At 32.6% G+C, this 23,471-nt stretch overlaps 1 protein-coding gene across 2 annotated transcripts; it reads left to right on the forward strand.

Moving 5' to 3' along the window:
* Positions 1-1,829: 1,829 nt before the first annotated feature.
* On the forward strand, positions 1,830-19,769 carry TWF1 (twinfilin actin binding protein 1). Of its 2 annotated transcripts, XM_057556903.1 has the most exons (11): positions 1,837-1,954; positions 3,624-3,701; positions 5,739-5,917; positions 7,084-7,179; positions 8,357-8,461; positions 10,133-10,258; positions 10,526-10,676; positions 10,848-10,969; positions 12,336-14,390; positions 16,175-16,277; positions 16,732-19,769. In XM_057556903.1, the coding sequence occupies exons 1-9, from the start codon at positions 1,930-1,932 to the stop codon at positions 12,504-12,506; spliced, it is 1,053 nt and encodes a 350-aa protein (XP_057412886.1). In that variant the 5' UTR covers positions 1,837-1,929; the 3' UTR covers positions 12,507-14,390; positions 16,175-16,277; positions 16,732-19,769. The 2 variants fall into 2 exon arrangements, with proteins under 2 accessions (XP_007168405.1, XP_057412886.1); XM_007168343.3 differs by lacking the exons at positions 16,175-16,277; positions 16,732-19,769 and having other exon boundaries at positions 1,830-1,954; positions 12,336-14,429.
* Positions 19,770-23,471: the final 3,702 nt, after the last annotated feature.

Genomic DNA, 23,471 nt, shown 5'->3' on the forward strand with positions numbered 1-23,471 from the left:
TACAATGATCTAATGTGAAATGAACATCAGGCATAATAAATTAGTGAGATTTAAGTGTATGGTCAATATCAACCTGAAACATTTTCATAAAACAATATCCTATGAAAGCATCAAGAATCCATTTGTTGCACATACGAAAATACAGTAAAATAGAGGAAATTATTTAACTATATGTAGAAATGTTGATGGACAGTAAAAAAGATCATTTTGGCCATGCTGTTCACATCTTAGCAAACATTTTCCCTTCTCAGATTTCCTGTTTTGCTAGAGGAACTTTGCGGTTTCATAAACAATGCACCCAAGCCCCTTGCAGTTTTAAGTCAAACTACTGTACTGGCAGAAAATAAGCATTTTCTGGTGGATGCCGTGGTGGTCTTACCCAACCTACCTGGACTTTCCTCCTCTCCAGGGCTGAACATACTGGGGTCTTTTCTAAGCATGAATATGGGAGAGTTATTTTTTTCTCATCAGTACTTTTGAGTAGTACCAACCTCCTTAAGCAATTTTCCCTAGTCACCATAACATCAATCAGTCAGAAAATTGCAGATGAACTCTCTGTGCTCAACAATGCTATCAAAACTGGTAAATCAGGGTGAACTGTTATGTCAGGAAGAATTTGGTTAGAATGAAACACATCCCTACATTTCTTAAATCCAAACAAGTTATAAAACTCAGATTATATTTTGCTTATTCCAGAATATGAGGAAGTGTTTGAGAAATAAGGCTTAAATAACAAGAAACAGGGCATAGCAACGTTGTTTGCTGTGACCCTTGTAAAGAAATCAATTACCCAGTGGCTAGTTAACTAATTAAAAATACATTGCATTTGAAGAGTGATTTTGTTAACTTGCATTTATATTATTGGCCTGTACAGAGTATTTGTTGATAAACAGATTGCACTTTTGTATACTTGTCAGTTCAAGGCCCTAAAAACAACAGACCCAGCTTTCTACCTAAGAAACTATAATCTAGGAGTCCTAGAAAAGTAGTACAAAAATAACTACTAAAATTATCCTTAGAAAGGGAAATACATGCTCATAAAAGCAGAAAATGGAAAATATTTTTTAATAATATCTGCTGTTACCTTACAAATTCATCCTTACGAATGAATCTTGAGTAATTACCTGATTAAATAATAAACCGCCAACCTGAAGCAGAGCAGTGTTATAGTTTGCAGTGATAGAACTGACCACAGAGAGTACTCAAGTCAGCTAATCTCACTCTCAGTGGCTGTCTCTTTTTGGAATGAAGAGAAAGGAAAACCTGGTGTCTAAATGTGCCCAACTAAAGAAAGGATAGTTAACAGTCTGAGATTAACTTAATTTAAAAGCGTGGGGGATTTTCATGGGAGACCGCCTATCTATTAATTCTATTTATAAAAAAGGGGCGGGGAGTGACCGTTTACATTAAATTGTATAGACTGCAGGAAGAGTAAACCAAGAAGGATATCATGCACACCTTTTTAAAGCTGAAAACGTGTGTTCAGTAAAACGTTCATTTCTGTTTTTGAGCAACGTTTTTGCTGAACCAGTGAAAGACGGTGTCGGCAGGGTCGCTGGAAGGCAGACCCCAGAGCGCAAAGCCATCCTGCCGGGCCAGCAGTGTTTCACCGTGGTGGAGGGGGAGAAACGGCGGCAAATACCGAGGACTGTGACACCCAGCAGACAGCTGAAGTTGAGGGCCGGGGGCCTGGACCTTCAGTCCGGCAGCGCGGAGACGGCGCGGGTGTCAGGAGACAGGCTGCGAGAGCGACGGGGGCGCGCGAGGACGCCGCGGGCCTCGCGGGGCGGGGGCGGGGCGGGGGCGGGGCGGGGCGGGTCGCAGGCTGATGACGCGGGGGGCTGGTGGAGTAGCCGCCACTTCCTGGAGCCGCCGGCCGGGGCCGCTCGCCGCACTCAGCGCCGGAGCCGGGAGTCCGCGGCCGCCGCCATGTCCCATCAGACCGGCATCCAAGGTAACGGCGCCGGCGCTGCCTGCGGGGAAGGGGCTCCTGGGAGGCCCCCGGCGAGCCGGGAGGGCGGCGGGATGGGCAGGGCCGGAGTCGGTCCCGGACCACAGGGAGTCGGTCTCGGGGACGAGCCGGGCCTCTGCGCCTCTCCGCGCTCTCGTGTCCCGGGCGGTCCCGGCCTGCCATCCTCCCATCCCGGGCCGGCCGTCGCCACGTTGCTGATGGACCCGAAATTCGCCGGAGCGAAGGAAATGGCTTTCCGCGGCGGCCGGGGTGAAGGGGGCGTGCCTGCCGCCGCCGCCGCCGCCGTTAGCCCAACTTTCCCCTTTTTTATCGGACTGGGAAGACCTGGAACCGTGGAGGCGATTGGGGCTCTTTTTGCTGTCGAGAGACGGGCGAATTTTCTTTTTCACGGGCTAACTTTAGAGTTGTTACAAGATTTGGATTATCAAAAGAAAGATACGGGAATTTTTTTCATTTCCAGTAAGGGTGCTTCCCAAACTCTTCCGCATTTTCTTCCAAAACGGGAACTACTACACCGTTGTCTGTATCCTGAGTATGAGGCGTCTTGGTTGTTCTTAGATACTCCCCAGGGAACTGAAAAGTTTGATCTGTGTGGTTGCGTTTAATCGTCCCGGGCAGGCAGTTGAATGTGCAATTATAATTGACCTGTGTTATTTCCTGGTTTGAAAGTGGGCGGTCTGAAAGCGCTCACCTCATCAGAATCAAATAATACGTCCCGGGTTACTCGCGATCACTTAACGAGTTGTAATGTAAACACAAGCTCCTCCTGTTAATGGACAACGAATCTTTTCCCCAGATGAACGTGTAATTGTGTTTTGTTCTTAAGGGTCGTTGACACTACCCCACACCTCCTGCACGCACAAACACAAGCAAAACAGTCGCAAATCTAAAAGCATTGTTTTGTCTGCGTTAGTTTTGATATATATAATTATTGACTTTCATGCTTGAGCGTTATAGCAAGCACTATTAAACAGTGGTTCTTGCTGTCAGTATACAACTCAAGAATAAAATTAGAACGAAACTGAAGCTTTAATAGGAGCACAAGGGATAGGTTATTAAATATATATTTGCTCAGTGAGATTACTCCAGCTTTTTAAGAAATACGAGTTAGAGAAGTATGACCAGAAGTACGAGCTTGAATGAATTGTGTTTTTTTCTTTAATCAGGATAGGGTATTTGACATTAATTGTTGTCTTTAAACGTGAAAATGTAAAAAATGAATTGATGAAGGAGGTGTGTTTGTTTATTATAAGCTTGAAATTGGACCAGACGAGAGTGAAAGCAGGTGTTCAGCATTTTTCAAACAAGCAATAAAGGTGTTTTTCAAAATTGTGATTTGTGATTATTGGGTTTGAGAAACTTTAATATATTCATTCCCAGTGTAAATTTCTGCTATGGAATTATCTAGGTAAAACAGGTTAGAATTAATATACTTTTAAAATATGTTAATATTTATGTTTCTTAGCTGTATACAATGTCTACTATGTTAACCTTTTAATTTTTGGAATTTAAATTACTGGTAAGAGAATACTGCATCTTCAAGATTTTTTCTTTGTATTACATTTTATTTTTTCCCTATTCAAGTAACATTAGAAAGTGTTAATACATAAGTATTAAAAATAAGTTTACTTTTCTGTATCTTTTTCCACAGCAAGTGAGGATGTTAAAGATATTTTTGCCAGAGCAAGAAATGGAAAATACAGACTTCTGAAGATATCGATTGAAAATGGTTAGTTAAGCATTTTTAAATGTTGTTTGTCCTTGGATTATTGGGTGTTATAATTTTAAACTTCTAAATCATTGTCAGTGATTTGGACTATTAATAAATGTGAAGCAAGTTCAGAGCTTGCCTTTAGTTTACTTGGCTCCTCTACATTTTGGACATGTCCTACGGGCCCCTGCTTACCTTACCTTCTGAATTCTGTAGTTGACTCTCACGGAAACAAAAAGATGTTGTTTTTGGTGTGACATCTTCCTCTTTCACTTTTTGGGTCTCAGTTTCTGTACCACAGTTTGTATCTAGTATCAGTACTTGCATCTCTGGAATGAAAATCAGTAACAGGTGATTATCCCACACAAAAAAAGTTACTTGTGAATTGTTATTCAGTAAAGTTAGTTTTGAGGTAGAAAGGAAGGATTTTAAATTCTCCCATTTTCTCAACTTGATTGCAGTGTATGCTGCAGAAATGATTCCCCTTTCTTGTTATGGGAAAAAGTTCTGAGAGTGTAACAAACTATAAATTGATCCTTTCAAAATAAAGCTGTATGTAGGGAAATTCACTGGGTGGGAGAGTTTTAATTCAGCTGGTTTGAGTGTGAATAATTAATATTATAACTACTTAATCTCAAACGAATATGTTAAAATATTCCATTGACCTAATTTCTTAAATACCTTAAATATTTTGCTTTGGAAAAATATCTTGTTCTTTCATAAACTGGAAGTATATCTAATTTGCTTTCCATTTTCTTTTATATATTAAAAATACCAAAATAGTTTGAAAAATAGGCAGTTGTTCTACATATATTAACACACTCAACAAGAATAAACATATACTGGAAAGCAGCATATTTTACAACTAAAATTTTAAATGTCATCACTTCCTAACTGACTAGTTAAGTAAGTAAAATGGAAAAGTTTATATAAGTAACAACTCTACAGCAGGAAAATGACAGTATTTCCTCTATCACTATTTTCTGGTTTTATTTTTGTTTTGAGAAAATTTTGTAAATAAGGAAATTATGAATAATAAATAATATAACAAATACTTCCATCTCTTCTTAAATTAATAACTGCTAACATTTTTATCATATTTGCTTCAAGCCTTTTGTAATTTAATGTTGTTGTGCTATAAGAACATTTGCTTTAAACAGTTTTACTTCCTGACCTTCTCCTGAGGCAACTACATTAGGAACCTTATTTTTGTGCAATCTGTTTTTTATATGTATCCCTAAATAACATATAGTGCTGTTTTGAGTTTTTAAGTTCATATAAACTGACATCTTTTTCTGCATCATTCCTTTTCCTGTAAACATTGCTTTTATAATTAATTTTGATAGAGGCTCACTAATTCTTTTTAAATATGAATAGAATTGTATAATATGACTATGCCACGTATTATATGTCCATTATCTTATTGATGAATATTTAGGCTATTTTCGGTTTCCACTGTTATTTTATAGTGCTGCAGTGAACACCTTGGTATATATGTGCAAGAGATTCTCTATGCAGAGTACATTAGCAGTTTCACTTGATTCGCCCAATAATGCCTCAAAGTGGCTGTACCAATTTATGTTTCTGGACAAATGTTAAAATTTTAGCATTATGGCCAAATAGGAGCTAAACCTGTTTTTATTTAGTATTTCTTAACTGTACAATTCAGTGTTTAATTTCAGAAATTATACCTTTGAGCGGTAGGACACTTAGTTAAATATATTTAGTTGATAATTTATAGCATAAATATTTGAACAATAGAATATAATCACCCTTTCTTCAACCATCCAACTCAACTATTTATAATCATTTTTGTATATTCTGTTCTTGTGTTTATAACATTATTTTAACTATGCTGGTTATAATTTTTATATCTGTTTTTAATATTACTTTATATTATATTTATTTTCTGTGTTACAACCTTTGCCCTTTCTATATTTTGATGTGAATAATAGCAATTAAGAACTAACTATTAATTTATTCTTCTATTCTTCATTATTCTACCATTTGGCATTTTAAACCATTTATATATCTTTTAAAAATTGTTCTTCATAGAGAAACTTGTGATTGGAGCGTGTAGGCAGCCTTTAGATTCCTGGGATAAGGATTATGATTCCTTTGTTTTACCCCTGTTGGAGGACAAACAACCGTGCTACGTATTATTCAGGTTAGATTCTCAGAATGCCCAGGGATATGAATGGATATTCATTGCATGGTCTCCAGACCATTCTCATGTAAGTAATTTTTTGGTTACTTATTTAACATTAAAACCTAGAAAAATTTTTTCTGAAATATTCCTAGGCCAAGAGAAAGTTAAGAAGCAACAGTCATATCTCATAGATGGGAATGATCATGGAAAAAATCCTTGTGATTGGTAATGTAGAATCAGGGGTAATGTACTTAGATTCAGAAATCTTGACCTTAATTGAAATCAGTAGAATTATTGATTTTAAATTTAAAAATTTGTGGCAATTATAAATGACTCTGTGGACCTCTGAAGAATGAAGGTTACTACTTTGAGAGTAATAATTGAAATAATTCTTATAGAACTAACTGAACATTTTATTAAATATTCTCAGTAGCTACCATTCAAGTGATGGGCATACACACAAACAAGTATTTCTCTTAGGAGAGTTAGTAGACTGATAAATAGAATAAAATAAAAAACTAATATATGGATACTGCCCAGTATTTTAAAAATTAATTCTCTTGTTTCTTGTAGAAAAATAATAATTTTAAAAGTTATGTAGATATCATTCTCAAAAGTCATCACTTCCTATTTAATTCTGTATATGCTGTCTGAAAGAAATACTGGATTTGACAGTGCAAAATTATGAAATGATTTCTATCGGTTGACAGTTATCTTTAGTAGTTCTCCATAGATGCTATCAGACTGTTTAATAATAGTATATATTGTAGTTCTTTTCTACTTTGTCCCTCATAGAATCTTTATGCCATAGTTATGCCATGAATATTTGATTCTTAAACAACTAAATAAGTAGTCTGACCTAGACTTGCTTTGAATAAAATGTCATTATCAAGTTTACTTCATTTCAGTGATTTTAAAATAGTGTTTTAAGTAGTTTTTTTAATTCCTGAATTCATTTTATACTTTGAAAAAAATGAATGATTTTCTAAAATTTAGGTTTTTTCTACTTTTCGAAAAATATGACTTATAAATTGAAGTCTTCCTTAGTAGCTGTTGATATTTTAGATGTTGATGTTATGATGGTTATTTGTATACACATATTTTAGCATGTTACAGTCAACGGACTTCAGCTTTGTCACAGTTTATTTTCTTTTTAATATGCTTGAAGATTTTCATACACTTATAAAGTGCTTTCTTTTGTAATGATAGTTTTCATCTATAAACTTATAAGTAAACTTTCACAATTACTAGGTTCGTCAAAAAATGTTGTATGCAGCAACAAGAGCAACTCTGAAAAAGGAGTTTGGAGGTGGCCACATTAAAGATGAAATGTTTGGAACAGTAAAGGTACAAAACTTATACTTTTATGTAGATTCTGCATGTTACACCGAGGTAATGGGATAGTTAATGTGAATTATGACTGGTGAATCGGTAAACATAAAGAATAAGAGAAAATATTATGTTTCATATGATATGCAAGTTAACTGAAACATCATACTTACACTTTTAAAATATGTTGGAATCTCCTCTGTTAGTCTTCAAACACTAGAATATCCCTTGGAGATCATTTAGTTCAACCCCTCATTTAGTTCAACCTTTTCATTTTAAGGATGGGGAGATAGACTCAGAAAAATGAGAGACTACTTAAAAGAGATAGTAGGTTTTAGATATTTTGGATGTTTATACTTATGCTGTGGAAGCAATAGCTGTATTAATTGAACTAGAACATTGAGGCAGGTAAATTGATTGATAATGGGGTAATTGTTGATTAATTAATAAATTTAGTTAAGTTATGATTAAGAATTTACTTCATTATAAAATGTATATGGTAAATACATGTATGTAGATATACCCCAAAATTAAGAAAATTACAGTGTATTTTTTGAACAGGTTTTTGTTTTTTAGAGCTTTTATTGTGATTCAGGGAGTAATATATTCTGGTGGATAGAGCACGAGACTAGATGGGTATCCTTTGCTTATTCACATCAGTTGTGAAGTGGCCTGGTTTCTTAATTCTATTCTCAGTCTTCCAAACCACAAAATTTTGATGAGAAGTAAACTTCTTCGGAATATTTTTTATTTTAAATAAGAACTGTAATTATTTTCTATGAATAATTATAGAGAAATTATATAATTCATTATAGTACAGAATTCAGAATCTGAATATGTTGATTATTGAATAACTATGGGGCAGGCTTCCCCAGGTTAATTATAATTGTCCTATAGACTTGAAGCATGATCAGGTTCGTCATGTGGCTGGCGTTACCACCATCACACTCACACAAAAGATGTAGTAATTATAAAGCTTTAGGAAATGAATTGTAGCTAATCCCCTTAAAACTTTTGAAACCTGTAGAATTTAAAAAAAATTTTTTTAAATAATTTTTAAAATTCTTTTTAAAAAAAGAAGTAATAAAATTATTGTTACTATTTATTTTTAGTTAAAATATTTTCTGTTAAATTAATGATTTTGTTTTCCTAAAGTAGCCTCACAACTAGTAACAGTCAGTTTCTGTGCTCACAGGAAGATGTGTCATTACATGGATATAAAAAATATTTGCTGTCACAGTCTTCTCCTGCCCCACTGACTGCAGCTGAAGAAGAATTACGACAGATTAAAATTAATGAGGTATTATTACCATTTTGAAACCTTGCAAGATTCTAAGTGCTTAAAAATATTGTATTTTTAATTAATCAATGAAGAGGTAACTAAAGAATAAATAAGTTAGATAGCTTACATTTATTCTGTTCAGTTTAGAGACAAGACTGCTCAGTGTGTCTTCAGGAAAAAGTTAAAAGTGAATATTAAACTTCATGTCAATTTCATAAATAGCTTTCTCCTGTCTTTATAATGTTGGTTATAGATTAGTAATCTTCCTGTGACAAGTACAACTGTTTTTAACTTTGTACTTTGAATACTAAATATTGATAAATGGGAAAAGTATGTGTTACCCATTTAGTGTGAGGGGTATTATATCTAATGAGATTGCCTGAAAAAGGTTTGTTTTGTTATTTCAGAGAATACTGACGACTAAAGAGAATAAAACATAAATGCTGTAGTGTGTTTAGGATTTCTAGAGGCTCTATAAATTAACTTCTATGGACATTACTTGGATGGGTGTGTGCATATATATATATGGGAGATGGTTATTTGAGTACTTGTTTAGCATATTAGAGTCAATAAATTTCATCCATATTATAGTTTATCATATTTCTAATGTGTTTACTGCAGCAATTCTAAGTTAGAATAGCTACTGTATTTCTACTGGAATTTTATAGAAAAGAACAAGTAGCAGAAACTACTATTCACTTGTCGGAGGAACAGACTAATAAGAATCAGTCTGAAAAGTGATTGAATATTATTTAATATTGACCTGATAGCAAGGATCTATCTTTATATTATTTTAACTCAAGTTATTTGAGTATGGATTTTTACATGATTTTTTTTACAAGTTTGATAGTTTGTTTTATTCCTTGCAATCAGAACCCAGAGGATCTTATTGGGGTATGCATTTGCATATGTTCTATGATGTTTTCATTATCCAATACCATTTATGCTGTAGAATCTCCATTCATTTTTTTTTTAAAGTAAAATTTCTATTTGACTTTGTTGCAACACTGCAAATGAGACCCTATACTATGCTGTCATTTACTGAGTATAAAAGTCTTAAATATGTGCATTGAAAGCTTTCTTGACGTACTCTTCTCTTCTAACGATACGTGCACACCCATGTTCTTAGTAATGAAAGCTCTAAGTCTGGAACTTCTGCAGTAGTATAATTTGTTGAGCTGTGTTTTGTCTTTGTATATTGTTTGTACTCCTTTCAACTCAGTGCATGGTGTTTGTGTTGCATTTTATGTCTAGCAGAACAAAGTAAAGTTCTATGCATATTGTATTTATATCACACTGTTCATAAATTTTATCAAGTAAAATTTTGTAATTAAAAGTGTAATCTGAAGACACTTCAGAGAGCTTACGTAGCTCATGGCAATTGTGCCAAACCAAACATATAAGCAAAGCCCCACTAACATTGCACACTCAACTCAGATGTTCACTTCCGGCATTTTCATCAAAATGTGGCATACACTCTGCATGTTGACAAAGTGCTAGCAGAACCTGAAACAAATGTGAAAATTATTTGCTTTTTAAGTTCATAGTGTTTTAAGTGTTCATTTTAATTATATTAAAATGGGCAAGGGTGGAATGACCCTCACTCTGTAGAGGTTGGGTTTTCTTTTCTTTGCCATCTGACATTGCTAAATGCTAAACTTCATCGGTAAATTGAATCTGTCATACTAGGTACAGACTGACGTGAGTGTGGACACTAAGCATCAAACACTACAAGGAGTAGCATTTCCTATTTCTCGAGAAGCTTTTCAGGCTTTGGAAAAATTGAATAACAGACAGCTCAACTATGTGCAGTTGGTAAGAGATATAATGATTATTATGAAATGGCTTCACTTTTTGGTATCTATGGCTTGTATAAGGTTTGTTTTTAATGGATTTTAAATCTTTTTATTTGCTTCCTTTTTATTTTTTATTCATTTTTTTGTAAACTACAAAAGCAATATATATTCACTGTGGAAAAAGTGAAATTGTGTAAGTTTCCCCTTGTCGCCTTGTTTTTTAATTTATAAATTTAAAATTTCTGTGTATCTGTCTTAATAAATGTATTTTGTTTCTTATTGACAGGAAATAGATATAAAAAATGAAATTATAATTTTGGCCAACACAATACATACAGAACTAAAAGATTTGCCAAAGAGGATTCCCAGAGATTCAGCACGTTATCATTTCTTTCTGTATAAACATTCCCATGAAGGAGACTATTTGGAGTCTATAGGTATATGATACTTTTATTTTTAACATAATACTTTCAGTTTGCTGATTGATATTTCATCACTATATTCTTTCTTATTTCTTGGCCAGAGAGCTTAGTTGTAGCTTTATGAGGTTTAGTGTGTGCTTTAATTGATATGCTGCTAATTGGATTTATTATTATTTTAATTTACAGTTTTTATTTATTCAATGCCTGGATACACCTGCAGTATAAGAGAACGGATGCTGTATTCTAGCTGCAAGAGCCCTCTGCTAGAGATTGTAGAAAGACAACTACAAATGGATGTCATTAGAAAGGTAATTACCTATCTATTTATCTAATTTATTTGATCTAATTTATCTTATTAGTATATTTAATACCTACCTATTTATTTTAAATTTTTCAGTTTTTGTTACATTTTTATTGTCTTTCGTGTAGTTCATGATGTATTGTGGTTTATAAATGAAATTTTTTTTTTTTCTTATTCTCATCATAAATCCTTAGGAACTCCTCTAAGTGCTTGAGGATGACCTATCATGACCCCAGTCTCCCTGTAGATCTGTATTCTCTAATATGTAACCACAAGCTACATGTGGCTATTTAAATTTAAATATACATAAAAATTAAACAAAATTTAAAATTCAGTTCCTTAAAAGCACCAGCCACATCTCAAGTGCTCATTTTAGCCACATGTGGCCAATGGCACTGTATTGGATGGTGCAGAATTAGGAGGACATTTCCATATTGCAGAAAGTTTTGCTGGACGGTGCTACTAAAGCTGCATACTTGTGATCGTCTCAAGACTTTATTAATAAGGAACTACAGTCTCTATTTATAACTGAACCATGGGATGGTTGAGAATCTTTCCAATTGTTGGGAGAGGAGAGAATGGGCATAAACATGAATTTTGGGAGCTAAGTTACAAGTTTTCTTAAATTTATTTTCTTAAATGCAGGTGAGGCATGGGAAAAGATGTGGTTTATTCTTGAGCCCTTCAACTCTTAAGACACAGGTCCTTACAAATTACCAGTGTTTTAGGTACTGAGCCCTTTAAGAGCTTTTTAAGTTCTTAAGAATCACTTTCTATAGCAGGGGCTGGCTGACTTTTTCTACCAGAAGACCAGATAGTAAATATTTTAGGCTTTGCCAGGCCACATATGGTCTTTGTCACATATTCTTCTTTGTTTTATTATTTTGTTTGTTTTTACAACCCTTTAAAAATGTAAAACACGCTCTTAACTTGAGCAGATTTGGCCTGCAGGCCATAGTTTGCCAACCCGTGTTATAGAGTGATTTCAAGTGACCCAAGTGATGAAAGGGCCATGAGTAATGTTTCTTGAAAATATGTAGTGTACCAAAGCAGAACAACTTAAGAATATAGTGGTGATTCCTACTATACTACTTTTAAACATTAGTTAAATTGGAGAAGTAAGAGAGCACCAAATAGAAAATGAGTATAGCTAATTATATATTCAAGCAACTCATTTAGCTCCCTCCTCCTCCCCCCAAATAAGATGAAAGTGAACTATTTTCATATGGTCCTTGGTTCTCTCTTGCTGGAATGAGTATTATGCACTTATTGGTGAGCATTCACACCTGAAAACTGGCTCATTGCTTGTATTAGGTTTTGAATGTTGTGTTTTCTCACATTGCATCACACTTTGCTAATTTTATCTCTTACAGATCGAGATAGACAATGGGGATGAGTTGACTGCAGACTTCCTTTATGAAGAAGTACACCCCAAGCAGCATGCACATAAACAAAGTTTTGCAAAACCAAAAGGTCCTTCAGGAAAAAGAGGAATTCGAAGACTAATTAGGGGTCCAGCTGAAACTGAAGCCACTACTGATTAAAATTATTACAATACTAGTTTTTTTAAAAGTCCAGCTTTTAGTACAGGAGAACTGAAATCATTCCACATTGATGTATAGTAGGGGAAAAAATTGTACTTTTTGAAAATCAGCACTTTTCACTTCTGTGTGTTTTTAAAATTAATGTTATAGAAGACTCATGATTTTGATTTTTGAGTTAAAGCTAGAAAAGGGTTCGACATAATGATGTTTAATTTCATCACAGTTTTCATAGAGTGATGATTCCACACTTTCACATAGTTCTTAAAATTTTATAGAGTTGGGCCAATTCCAGAAAATCTAAAGTAAGATACAATTCTTATTACTCTTCGGTGATACATCACTTTTTTTTCTTTAAGGGAGAGAGAAAGACCTTAAAGTATTCATTCCACTTAATGACTATGTTAAGGACCAGATTAGATTATTTTCTAAGCTGAAAACTTCATGTGCCTAGGAAAAGGTGCTCTGAAGAGCAGTGCTCACTCAGACTGTGAGATCATGTCTACAACTTTTAGAAACCGTGCTTTATTGCAGCAGTCTTTTCTATTTGACTTTTTCGTTTTTTAAATGGCATTAAAATTTCAGAAAATCAACTCACTCTGAAACATTAAGGGTACCAGATATATACTGCAGGATTTCTGATGACGTTGAAAGACACGTTTAAACTGCTTTAGTAAATGCTCTTTCCAGTGCTTTAAAAATTTTCCATTTCAAAAGTAAGTCGTTTCATTATATGCAGTGTGAGACCAAATATTTATGTCCAATTGAATATTAAATTAATATCATTCAAAAGCAAACAAAACTGAAGTCAACAATATTGAAAACGTTTTAAACATCAATTGATTTCTCTCTAAAACCATATATTTATAGACAAATACTCAGATTTAACAAAATTATTTTAAAGTCCTAGTACTCATCAGCCTAACAGATAAACGAATCTTGTTTCAATTTATATCTTATTTCAAAACACAGTTAACTGTTTTCTAAAGCTTTGCATTTTCAATTACAACCTACAGAGATTTTGAGCCTTGTTTTCTTTGATACTTGAAATAGAGGGAGCTAGAAAACTTCATCATGTTTAATCTGATAAACCTGCTGCAAGAGCCATAATTTAGAGGACTTTTCTAAACGAACTGTGGGGATCCGGGATTTAGAATTTCTTGATCTAAACTTTATGCTGCATAAAACAAATACCAGAAATGTACATTTCATAGTATAAAATATGAAACACTCATTTTTACACTTTATTATCTAAGGTAATATATGCACCTTTCAGAAATTCAATGTGTGTTCAACTAAAAGCATGTTAGAATAATTATGAGTTGACAGATTTTTTTTTTCTAGAATTAAGAGTATTTGTGTGGGGTTTTGTTTGTTTACAAATAATCAGACTATAATGCAAAATAATTGACGGCAATGTTGCACTTGTTTATGAAAGATATACTTTAAGTTTTTCCGTGGGTGCACACATAGACACGCATACACACAAACTACTGCATTGAGAATCCTGGAGCTGTGTTGTCGACCATAGGCCAAGCTGCTGAAGCTGTTATTTTCGGTCAGGAAGAAAGTTAACCTGTCATGAAGGTATAAAATAATTTAGTAGTGAATGTTTTTCTCTACCATCCATGTGCAATTATGCTCTTAAACTCTATTACACTACATGAAAGTAAGTGGACATTCCAGAATATAGATGTGATTATATAATCTTAAACTAATTATTATTAAACCAATGATTGTTGAAAAGCAATGATGCATTTGTTATAGAGTATAACTCATCGTTTATGTTTTAGGTGATGTCATCATAACAATAGAAGGTGAATAAAGTATTCCCAGTGAATTTATATAGCAGTGAAGAATTACATGCCTTCTGTGGACATTTTATAAGTGCGTTTTATATTGCAATAAAATTTTTTTCTCTTTAAATTGTGTACTAAGTTGGTTTTCTAGTATAACCTTTTTTTGTTTGTTTGGATAAGTCTGCATAATGCAATACCTGGTGATAGGTTAGAAATCCCATTCATCTATTTGTTAATTAACCTATCTAAATCAAAAAGGATTTTAAATAGTTTGAAACCTAAGCAAGTTGTGTCAATGGAGTGCTTTAGTAGATTAGAACTTTTCCACTACTGCAGCAATAATGGTAACGTCATGAGTTATTTCCTACTGTGATAGCAGCAACCCAGTACAATAGGGTGACCAACATACTTGACAGTAAGCTGTTAAAAGACATTCACCCAGCAGATACTGAGTGCATTCCAGTTTGCAATTCAGTATCAAATTGATCCTTTTTATTAGGGCTATATTACAAGATGGATGTCTTTGGTAGCAGTTTTACCAAGACAGAACTGTCCTTAAAAGGGCTGATTTTGAGAACTATTTTAAAAAGTTAAATTCTTTATGGCATTTCTACTCAGAACTAAACTCATGTGCCTGAGGTTCATATTGTAATTTGGTATATATCCTTTCACACGTTTTCTTTGCATATACAACCATATGTTATGAGGATTGGAGTTTTTTTTTTTTTTTTTTTTTGAAGTACTGATTCTGGGGCTTCATCTCCAGAGATTTTGATGAGTAAGTGGGCCCAGGAGTCACATAGTTACACGAATGATTCATGTGTAGCCATGACTGGGTACAGTTTGTCTTAAATGATATAAACTGAGGGTTTCCCCCCATTCAGTCAACAAACTTTCTAAGTATTCCTGTATATTGGTCTATAGTGGTTATGATTAAAGGTAACATCTCATATAGAATAAAATCTAGCCCTCACTCTTGCCCACTACTGCATGACTTGGCCCGTGGCTATCTCCACCTCCCTTGATCAGTCTGCTTCAGCTCAGCTGCTGGCTGGACCTCTGAAGGACCAAGCACATTGCTGCCTCAGGAACACTGAGTGTGCTGTTCCTCACACTGGCTCACTCTATCCCAATATCTACATGTCTTCCTCCCTCACTTAATGCAGGTCTCTGCTCAGGTGTCATCTCCCCAGAAAGGTCTTCCCTGACCTCCCAGTCTGATTGTACTCCCTCCCCTCTCACCTTAATCCCGCTTTATTTTTCCTCAGAGCACTTGGGAATTATATATCTATGTATATATTGGTTGTCTCCTCCACTAAAATACAAGTTTGATGGAGGAAAGAGACTTGGTTTTAGTCACTGATGCATCCTCAGCACCTGGAACAGTGTCTAGGACATAGTGGATATTTTATTTGTTGAATAAATAAAAGAATGAGATTTTACCTTTCCTTGGACAGTGGGGAAGGGAGCACATTGAAGCAGTGGCAGGTTCAGCACAGAGGCTCTGGCCTCTGCTGCTGTATTTCTGGGCAGAGCAAACATCACTAGCACTGACACAACCTCTTGCCCTCGGAAGATTATAGTTTCTACCCCAGGAGGCTCCAGTATTGACTCATTCCTGAGCAGCAAGTGTCTTCCCATGGGGATCCTCATTCAGCTGACTCTGTTCTGGAAAGACACAAGACTAAGTTCTACTCAATGGCTAGTGCTGATCCACCACCATCTGCATTTGCTAGAATTCAGTCAGGCGGTAGTGCCTTATAAACCTCAGGATGCTTAACAGGAAGAGGTGCTCTTCTGAGGTGGGGGGGGGGGGTATATTTTATTTACATTTTAAAAATCTGATAACTAATATCTCGTCCTCCTTTTCAGCCCCAGAGACTTGGGAACGGAAAGAACAGGAACTTCAAAGACCTACTTCCCATGTAGAGGCACGCACCCACCATGGCTTACACCAGCAAAGGAAGAGAAAGAGGTCTGAAACTCCCTCTGAAGGATCCTCCAGGTCTTGGGGAGGGGGAGGGGGAGGGAAGAGGGAGGGGTCGAGGGATGGGTCTCTTAAGAGAAGAAAGGGACAGAGAGGGGGCAAGTCAGTTTGCAGGGGTTGGAAAGTTCTCCGAGGCCCCTCCCCTCCTCTTCCTTCCTACCTTACCTCCTGTACTGGTTTCCCTGTGCCCCCTCCACATTCATGCCTTCATGAATGGGGGTTAAATTAATTTCTTAGTCTCCTATTATCAAGCTGTATGGATAAGAGCACACGGGTCATATTTTTGCACACGTGTGTGTGGGTGTGGGTGTGAGAGAGAGAGAGAGAGAGATGCTGTCACTTCCTGGCTATATGACTGAATCACTTATGTATTGCTACCATACTAATGCAGGACCAATTACCCCCAGATGTAGGGGTTTAAAATAGCAATTATTTTCTACAGGTCTCCGGTTGGCTGACCTCTCTCACATCTGTGGTCTGCTGACAGGTTGGCTGGTCTGGGATGACCTCATCTGAGATGACTTGTCTCTGCTGAGCATGGTTTCAGCAGCAGCATGTTAGCCCTGGCTTGTTCTCATGGCAGTGGCAGCATTCCATGAGAGAGAAAGAGAAAAGTGGTTCACAGGGGCTCTGGAGGCCCAGGCTTGGAACTGAAACGTCACTTTTCCTGCAGTCTACTGACCACAGCAAGTTACAAAGCCATTCTGGATATAAGGACTAGGGAAATGAAATTTACCTCTTGATGGGAAGAATTACAAAACCATATTGCAAAGGGCATGGATCTAGGGAAGAGTGGAGAATTGCAATCTAACACAATGAACATAAGGGAGAAGTTACTTAAATTTGGGGGCATCAATTTCCTCAATAAGAAAAAAATGGGACCTACATTATAGAGCTCTAAAATGTGATCATGCCCTTAACATAATGCTTGGCATTAACAGTTAGCTCAGCAAATGACAGAGAAGATGATTATGATCAATAGGATGACAGAGAGCATAGTAAAGGTTACAGACTGATGTCAGATGCCTGAGTTAAAATTCCAGCTCTGCAATTTAATAGCTGCATAATCTTGGGCAAGTTACTTCACTTCAATTTCCTCATTTATAAAATGTGGATAATAATATTATCAGATTCATAGGATTGTTATGAGAGATAAGTTAATATAGGGGAAGCATTTTGAATAGTCCTTATAATTATTTAATAAAAACAGTGCAACATATAATTTTTTTTAATTATAAGTTTATAAATTAATGTACATAACATTATTATTATTAATTATTCTTGGGATACTGTGGGAACACAGAGGAGAGGCACCTATTTCTGCACGGGGAATCAGAAAAGACTGTGGAGTGGATACCAGCATTGAATTTTAAAAAACTGTTATGAGTTTGCCAGGTGGACAGCAGAGGGAAGAGCATTCGAAGCAGAATAGAAAGATGGACAACCATATGCCCAAATACACAGATGTCATGTTCAAGAAATTCCAGGAAGTGCAGTTGTTTGGTAGAAAAGTATAATATATTTCAGACTGGTTGGCTAAAGATGAGAACTACAAGAATCTATCCATATGCATATGGATGATATTTGAAACTCCATAAGTAGATAAGATACAAAGGTCTAGAAAGAAGAGTATCCAGGATAGAATCAATATTATTCTACTTAAACTAGGAAAATATCGGGTAATTCAGATCAAACATTTCCCTGAGGAAAACTAGGGGAAAAATTCTGCTCAAAGGCATCAGTGTGCTACTAAGGTAGTGATGAAATATAGAACCAAGATATGGGAGAAAACATAAATCCAAAGAGATGAACCTAGTATGTAGGGCTACTACTTCCTTGGGGCCATTTGCCAGTTCTGGGAGAAGCTATGAACAGATGTGTACCTGTATTTTTTTAGTACCTGTGTTCAGTTCTTTTGGATACACACCCAGGAGTGGAATTGCTGTGTCATTGGTAATTCTCTGTTTAACTTTGTGAAGAGCTACCAATCTGTTTTCCACAATGGCTGCACCATTTACATTCCCATCAGCAATGTACCAAGTTCCCAATTTCCCCACATCCTCACCAATATTTGTAATAGCTATAGGGGTAGCTCATTATGGTTTTGATTAGCATTTCCCTAATGACTAATGCTGCTGAGCATCTTTTCATGTGCTTATTGGCCATTTGTATGTCTTCCTTGGAGAAATTTCTATTCAGATCCTTTGCCTATTTTGAAATTATTTTTATTTTTATTATTGACTTATAAGAGTATTTTGTATATTCTGGATAGTAGATTCTAATCACATATTATTTTCACATATGCCATTCTACTGATTGTCTTTTCACTTTCTTGGGTGATGTCCTTTGATACACAAAAGTTTAGAATTTTGGTGAAGTCCAATTTATCCTTTTTTTCTCTTTCTGTTTTTTTCTGTACTCTTGGTGTCAGATTTAAGAAACAGTTGCCTAATCCAGGGTCACAAATATTTACACCTGTTTTCTTTTAAGAGTTTTGTAATTTTAGCTCTTACCTTTAGGTATTCCACCCATTTTGAGTTAATTTTTGTATATGATGTGAGGTAAGGGTCCTACTCATTCTTTTCCAGGTAGATATCCAATTGTCCCAGCACCATCTATTGAAAAAACCATTCTTTCCTCCATGGAATGGTCTTGGCAAACGATTGACCATATATGTAAGAGTTTAGTTCTGGACTTTCAATTCTATGTCATTGATCTATATGTCTGTCCTTATGCCAGCATCACACTGTTTTGATTACTGTATTTTCATAACTGGGAAATGTGAGTCCTCAACTTTGTACTTCTTTTTTAAATAATATTTTGGCTATTCTTGGCTATTCTATATGATACTAACTGGGGGGGAGGGGGGTGTTTGTTTTATTTTGTTTTAGATGGCTTTTATCAGATTGAGGAAGTTACCTTCTATTCTTAATCGGTGAGTGTTGGATTTTGTCAAATGCTTTCTCTATTGATACAATCATGTGGGTTTTGTCTTTTATTCTATTTAAATGGTGTTTTATAGTCACTGACTTTTGTATGCTGAACCAACTTTGCATTTCTGGGATAAATTCTACTTAGTTTTGGTATGTAATCCTATTTATAAGTTGCTGGATTCAGCTTGCTAGAATTTTGGGGGGAAATTTTTGTGTCTATTTTGGGCACTGCTTTTGCTGCATGAGTTTTGTTGTGTGTTTTTCATTCCTCTCAAAGTATTTTATAATTTGCCTCATGATTTCTTCTTTACTCATTGGCTATTTAAGAGTGTCTTGTTTAATTTACACATATTGGTGAATTCCCCAAATTTCCTTCTGTTATTAATTTCTAATTTCATTCTCCTGTGGTTGGAATACATGCTTTGTACGATTTAAATATTTTGAAATTCATTGAGATTTGTCCTATTTTCTGGAACCTGTAAATGTTGGCTTATTTGAAAAATGGATCTTTGCAAATATGACTAAATTAAAGATTTTGAGATGAGAAGATTATCTTGGATTATCTGGGTAGGCCCTAAATCATATGTATACATGTAAGAGGGAGGAAGAGGAAATTTGAATACAGAAAGAAAGGAGAAGGTAAAGTTAAGATGGAAGCAGAACTTGGAATGATGTGGCCAGAAACTAAGAAGGCTGGCAGCCAGCAGATGCTGGAAGAAGTAGGAATGGATTCTCCCCTAGAGCCTCTGGAGGGAGTGCAGCCCTGCCAACACCTTGATTTTGGCTCAGTGATACTGATTTTTAGACTTTTAACCTCTAAAACTGTGAGGGAGTACATTTCTGTTAATTTCTAGCACCAAGATTGTGGCAATTTGTTACACCAGCCACAGGAAACTAATACACATGTTTTATGGACTAACATGTAGTCTATACTGGTGAATTACTTATGGGCAGCTAAGAAGAAAGAGCATTTGGCTGTTGTTGTCCAGAGTGCTCTGTAGATGTCTGTTAGGTGTATTTGATTTACAGTACTGTTCAAGTGTTCTATTTGTCATTTTCTACCTAGCTGTTCTATCCATTAAATTTGGTATAAGTATCCAACAACTATTGTTGAATTGTATATTTTCTCTCTCAGTTATGTCAGTTATTACTTCATGTATTTTGAGCCTGTTGTCAGTGCATATCTGTATAATTGCTATATCTTCTAAAAGTGATTCTTTCTCTGTAGTAATGACTTTTACCTCCAATTTTATTAAATATATTGTCTGATATTAGTATAGCTACTCCAACTCTCTTCTGGTTACTGTGAGCACAGCATATCTTTTTCCATTCCTTTACTTTCAACCTATTTGCATCTTTGAACCAAAAGTGAGTCTCTCATTGACAGAATATATAAGAGATGGATTATGTACTTTTATGTATTTTCCAATCTCTGCTTTTAAATGGAGAGTTTATTCCACTTACACTTAATGTAATTACTGAGAATGTAGGATTCCATCTGCCATTTTGCAATTGATTTTGAATATGTCTTATGTCATATTTGTTCCTCAGTTGCTCCCTGGCAACCTTCTCTTCTGTTAAATATATATATATAAAATCCTGTATATTATATAATATGTATTATTACATTTATATACTATTTATATATAATATATGTAATATATTATATATGATATAATAAAATATATAATAGATTACATACTTATATATTATAACACATTATAAAACATTGTATATAATATACATTTTATATATACTATAAATTTTATATGTACTATATTATATATTTTAATATATATGGTATAAAAATTTATATTATTTATTATATAATAGAGCATCATATATAATATGTATATCACATATTGAATATATTTTATATGTTACATATTATACACATAATATATATGATATATTATGTACATAATATATATTATATATAAAGTGTATACAATATGTGATATACATAATATGTATATATATTATATAACATTATATAACATATATACATATAACACATATATACATATATTGTATATATTTATATTGCATATATATGTGTATATACACATATGTATACATGTTTATACATATATATTATATACACAATATATACTAAATATATATAGTATATATGTATATGTATATATATGTAACACATATTGTAAATGGGGTTATTAATATATATACATATAAAACATATATTAAAATATATAAAATATAACAAATAATATTAATAATATAATCATTAATTTAATATATATTATATATATCTATTATGCTATTGTAAAATATATATTATATATTATATATAATAAAAATATATATTATGTATATATAAATTTATTATATATAATATGTATATTATAGGTAATATAATTTTGCATATAATATATATATTATAGAATATATAATATATAATGTATTATTATTATTATATTTATAACATATTCTATAATATGTATAATGTGTATTATATAATATATTGTATAATATATACTAGGTAATATATATTATACAATATATGTTATATAATACATATAATATATAGTATATATAATAAATATACAGAAACTGGATTCAATATATAATGTTAAAACTATGTATATATTTTATAATATATAGTAATATATAATTATATAATTATAGGTATAATATATTGTATGCATTTATTATATACTGTATGCATTATCTATAATATATATTATGTGCATATTATGTTATATATTTTATATTACATGTAAAATATATGCATTATAATATCGTATTATTACATTATATATTATAATGTATGTTATATGGTATATAATTAAACATAATATATATCATATACATAAAATATTACATATATAAAATGTATACAATATATTATATACTCATATGCATGATATATTATATACTACATATTATCATATTATATATTAAAGTACATAATATATATTAAGACATATATTTATATTATATAAAAAGATGTATATTATATGTAACATATAATATTATAACACATTATAATAAAAATTATAATATATAATGGCTTATATTATATACTGTAATATATAAAAATATATATGCTATATTACAATATATATAAAAATATACTATACTATATAGAAATATATGTATGATATTGAATGATGTCAGTTGCATCATTGTACAATTAGTTATGTACAATAATACATAATTAATAATAATTATGTATTATTAATTAATACATAATTAATAATGTATTGATATATTAAATATATTAAATATATTATATTTAATATTAATTATTAAATATAATATAATATTATATTATAAAAATAAATTATAATATATCATATATATTTTTATAAATTATATTATATAATATATATTATAATATGTAATAAATTACAATATAATATATAGTAAATATATTTATACAATATAATATATATTTTATATATAAAATATACTATATAATTTTATATATTTTAATACATAAAATATATTATAATATATAGTATATATTTTTATCTTTTAATATATTAAATATATTATAATATAATAAAAAGTATGTATTTTTATATATTTATATAGTAAATATATTATATATTATATGTAATATATTATGTATGTAAGATATAATTATATATAATTATATATTACATATATATATTTTTATATATTGTCAATCATTTATATCTAAAATGTATATAATGTATATTATAAAACATAATATATATTTTATGTATATAAAAACAAAAATATATAATGTAAAATATATATATTTATATATTATATACAATATAAACATATATTTATATGTAGAAAATATATATTTAATTATAAAATATATATAATTATATATTATACATATTTATATTATATAAATTATATTATTCATAGTATATATATTATATATGAGATAATATTAATTAATATATAAATAAATAATATATTATGTGTATATTATAATGTATATTAAATAACTATTATATAATATTTATATAATTGATATATAGTAATATTTAATATATTTTTATATAATATATAATACTATATGATATATATTAATAATGTTATATAATGTATATTATATAATATACATTATTTAATATTATTTATATATTATATAAAATATACATTATATATATTATATTATCATTATTTATATATATATATATTTTAAATGTATTTATTTATTTATTTATGGCTGTGTTGGGTCTTCGTTTCTGTGCGAGGGCTTTCTCTAGTTGTGGCAAGCGGGGGCCACTCTTCATCGCGGTGC

The sequence above is a fragment of the Balaenoptera acutorostrata genome, chromosome 11 (assembly GCF_949987535.1).
Source record: "Balaenoptera acutorostrata chromosome 11, mBalAcu1.1, whole genome shotgun sequence".
NCBI classification, from domain to species: domain Eukaryota; kingdom Metazoa; phylum Chordata; class Mammalia; order Artiodactyla; family Balaenopteridae; genus Balaenoptera; species Balaenoptera acutorostrata.

Coding starts and splice junctions, on each gene's coding strand:
- TWF1 (XM_007168343.3), top strand. CDS start 1,930: ATGTCCCATCAGACCGGCATCCAAG. Junction 10,259..10,525: donor AGCTCAACTATGTGCAGTTG/GTAAGAGATATA, acceptor TCTTATTGACAG/GAAATAGATATAAAAAATGA. Junction 10,970..12,335: donor AAATGGATGTCATTAGAAAG/GTAATTACCTAT, acceptor TATCTCTTACAG/ATCGAGATAGACAATGGGGA.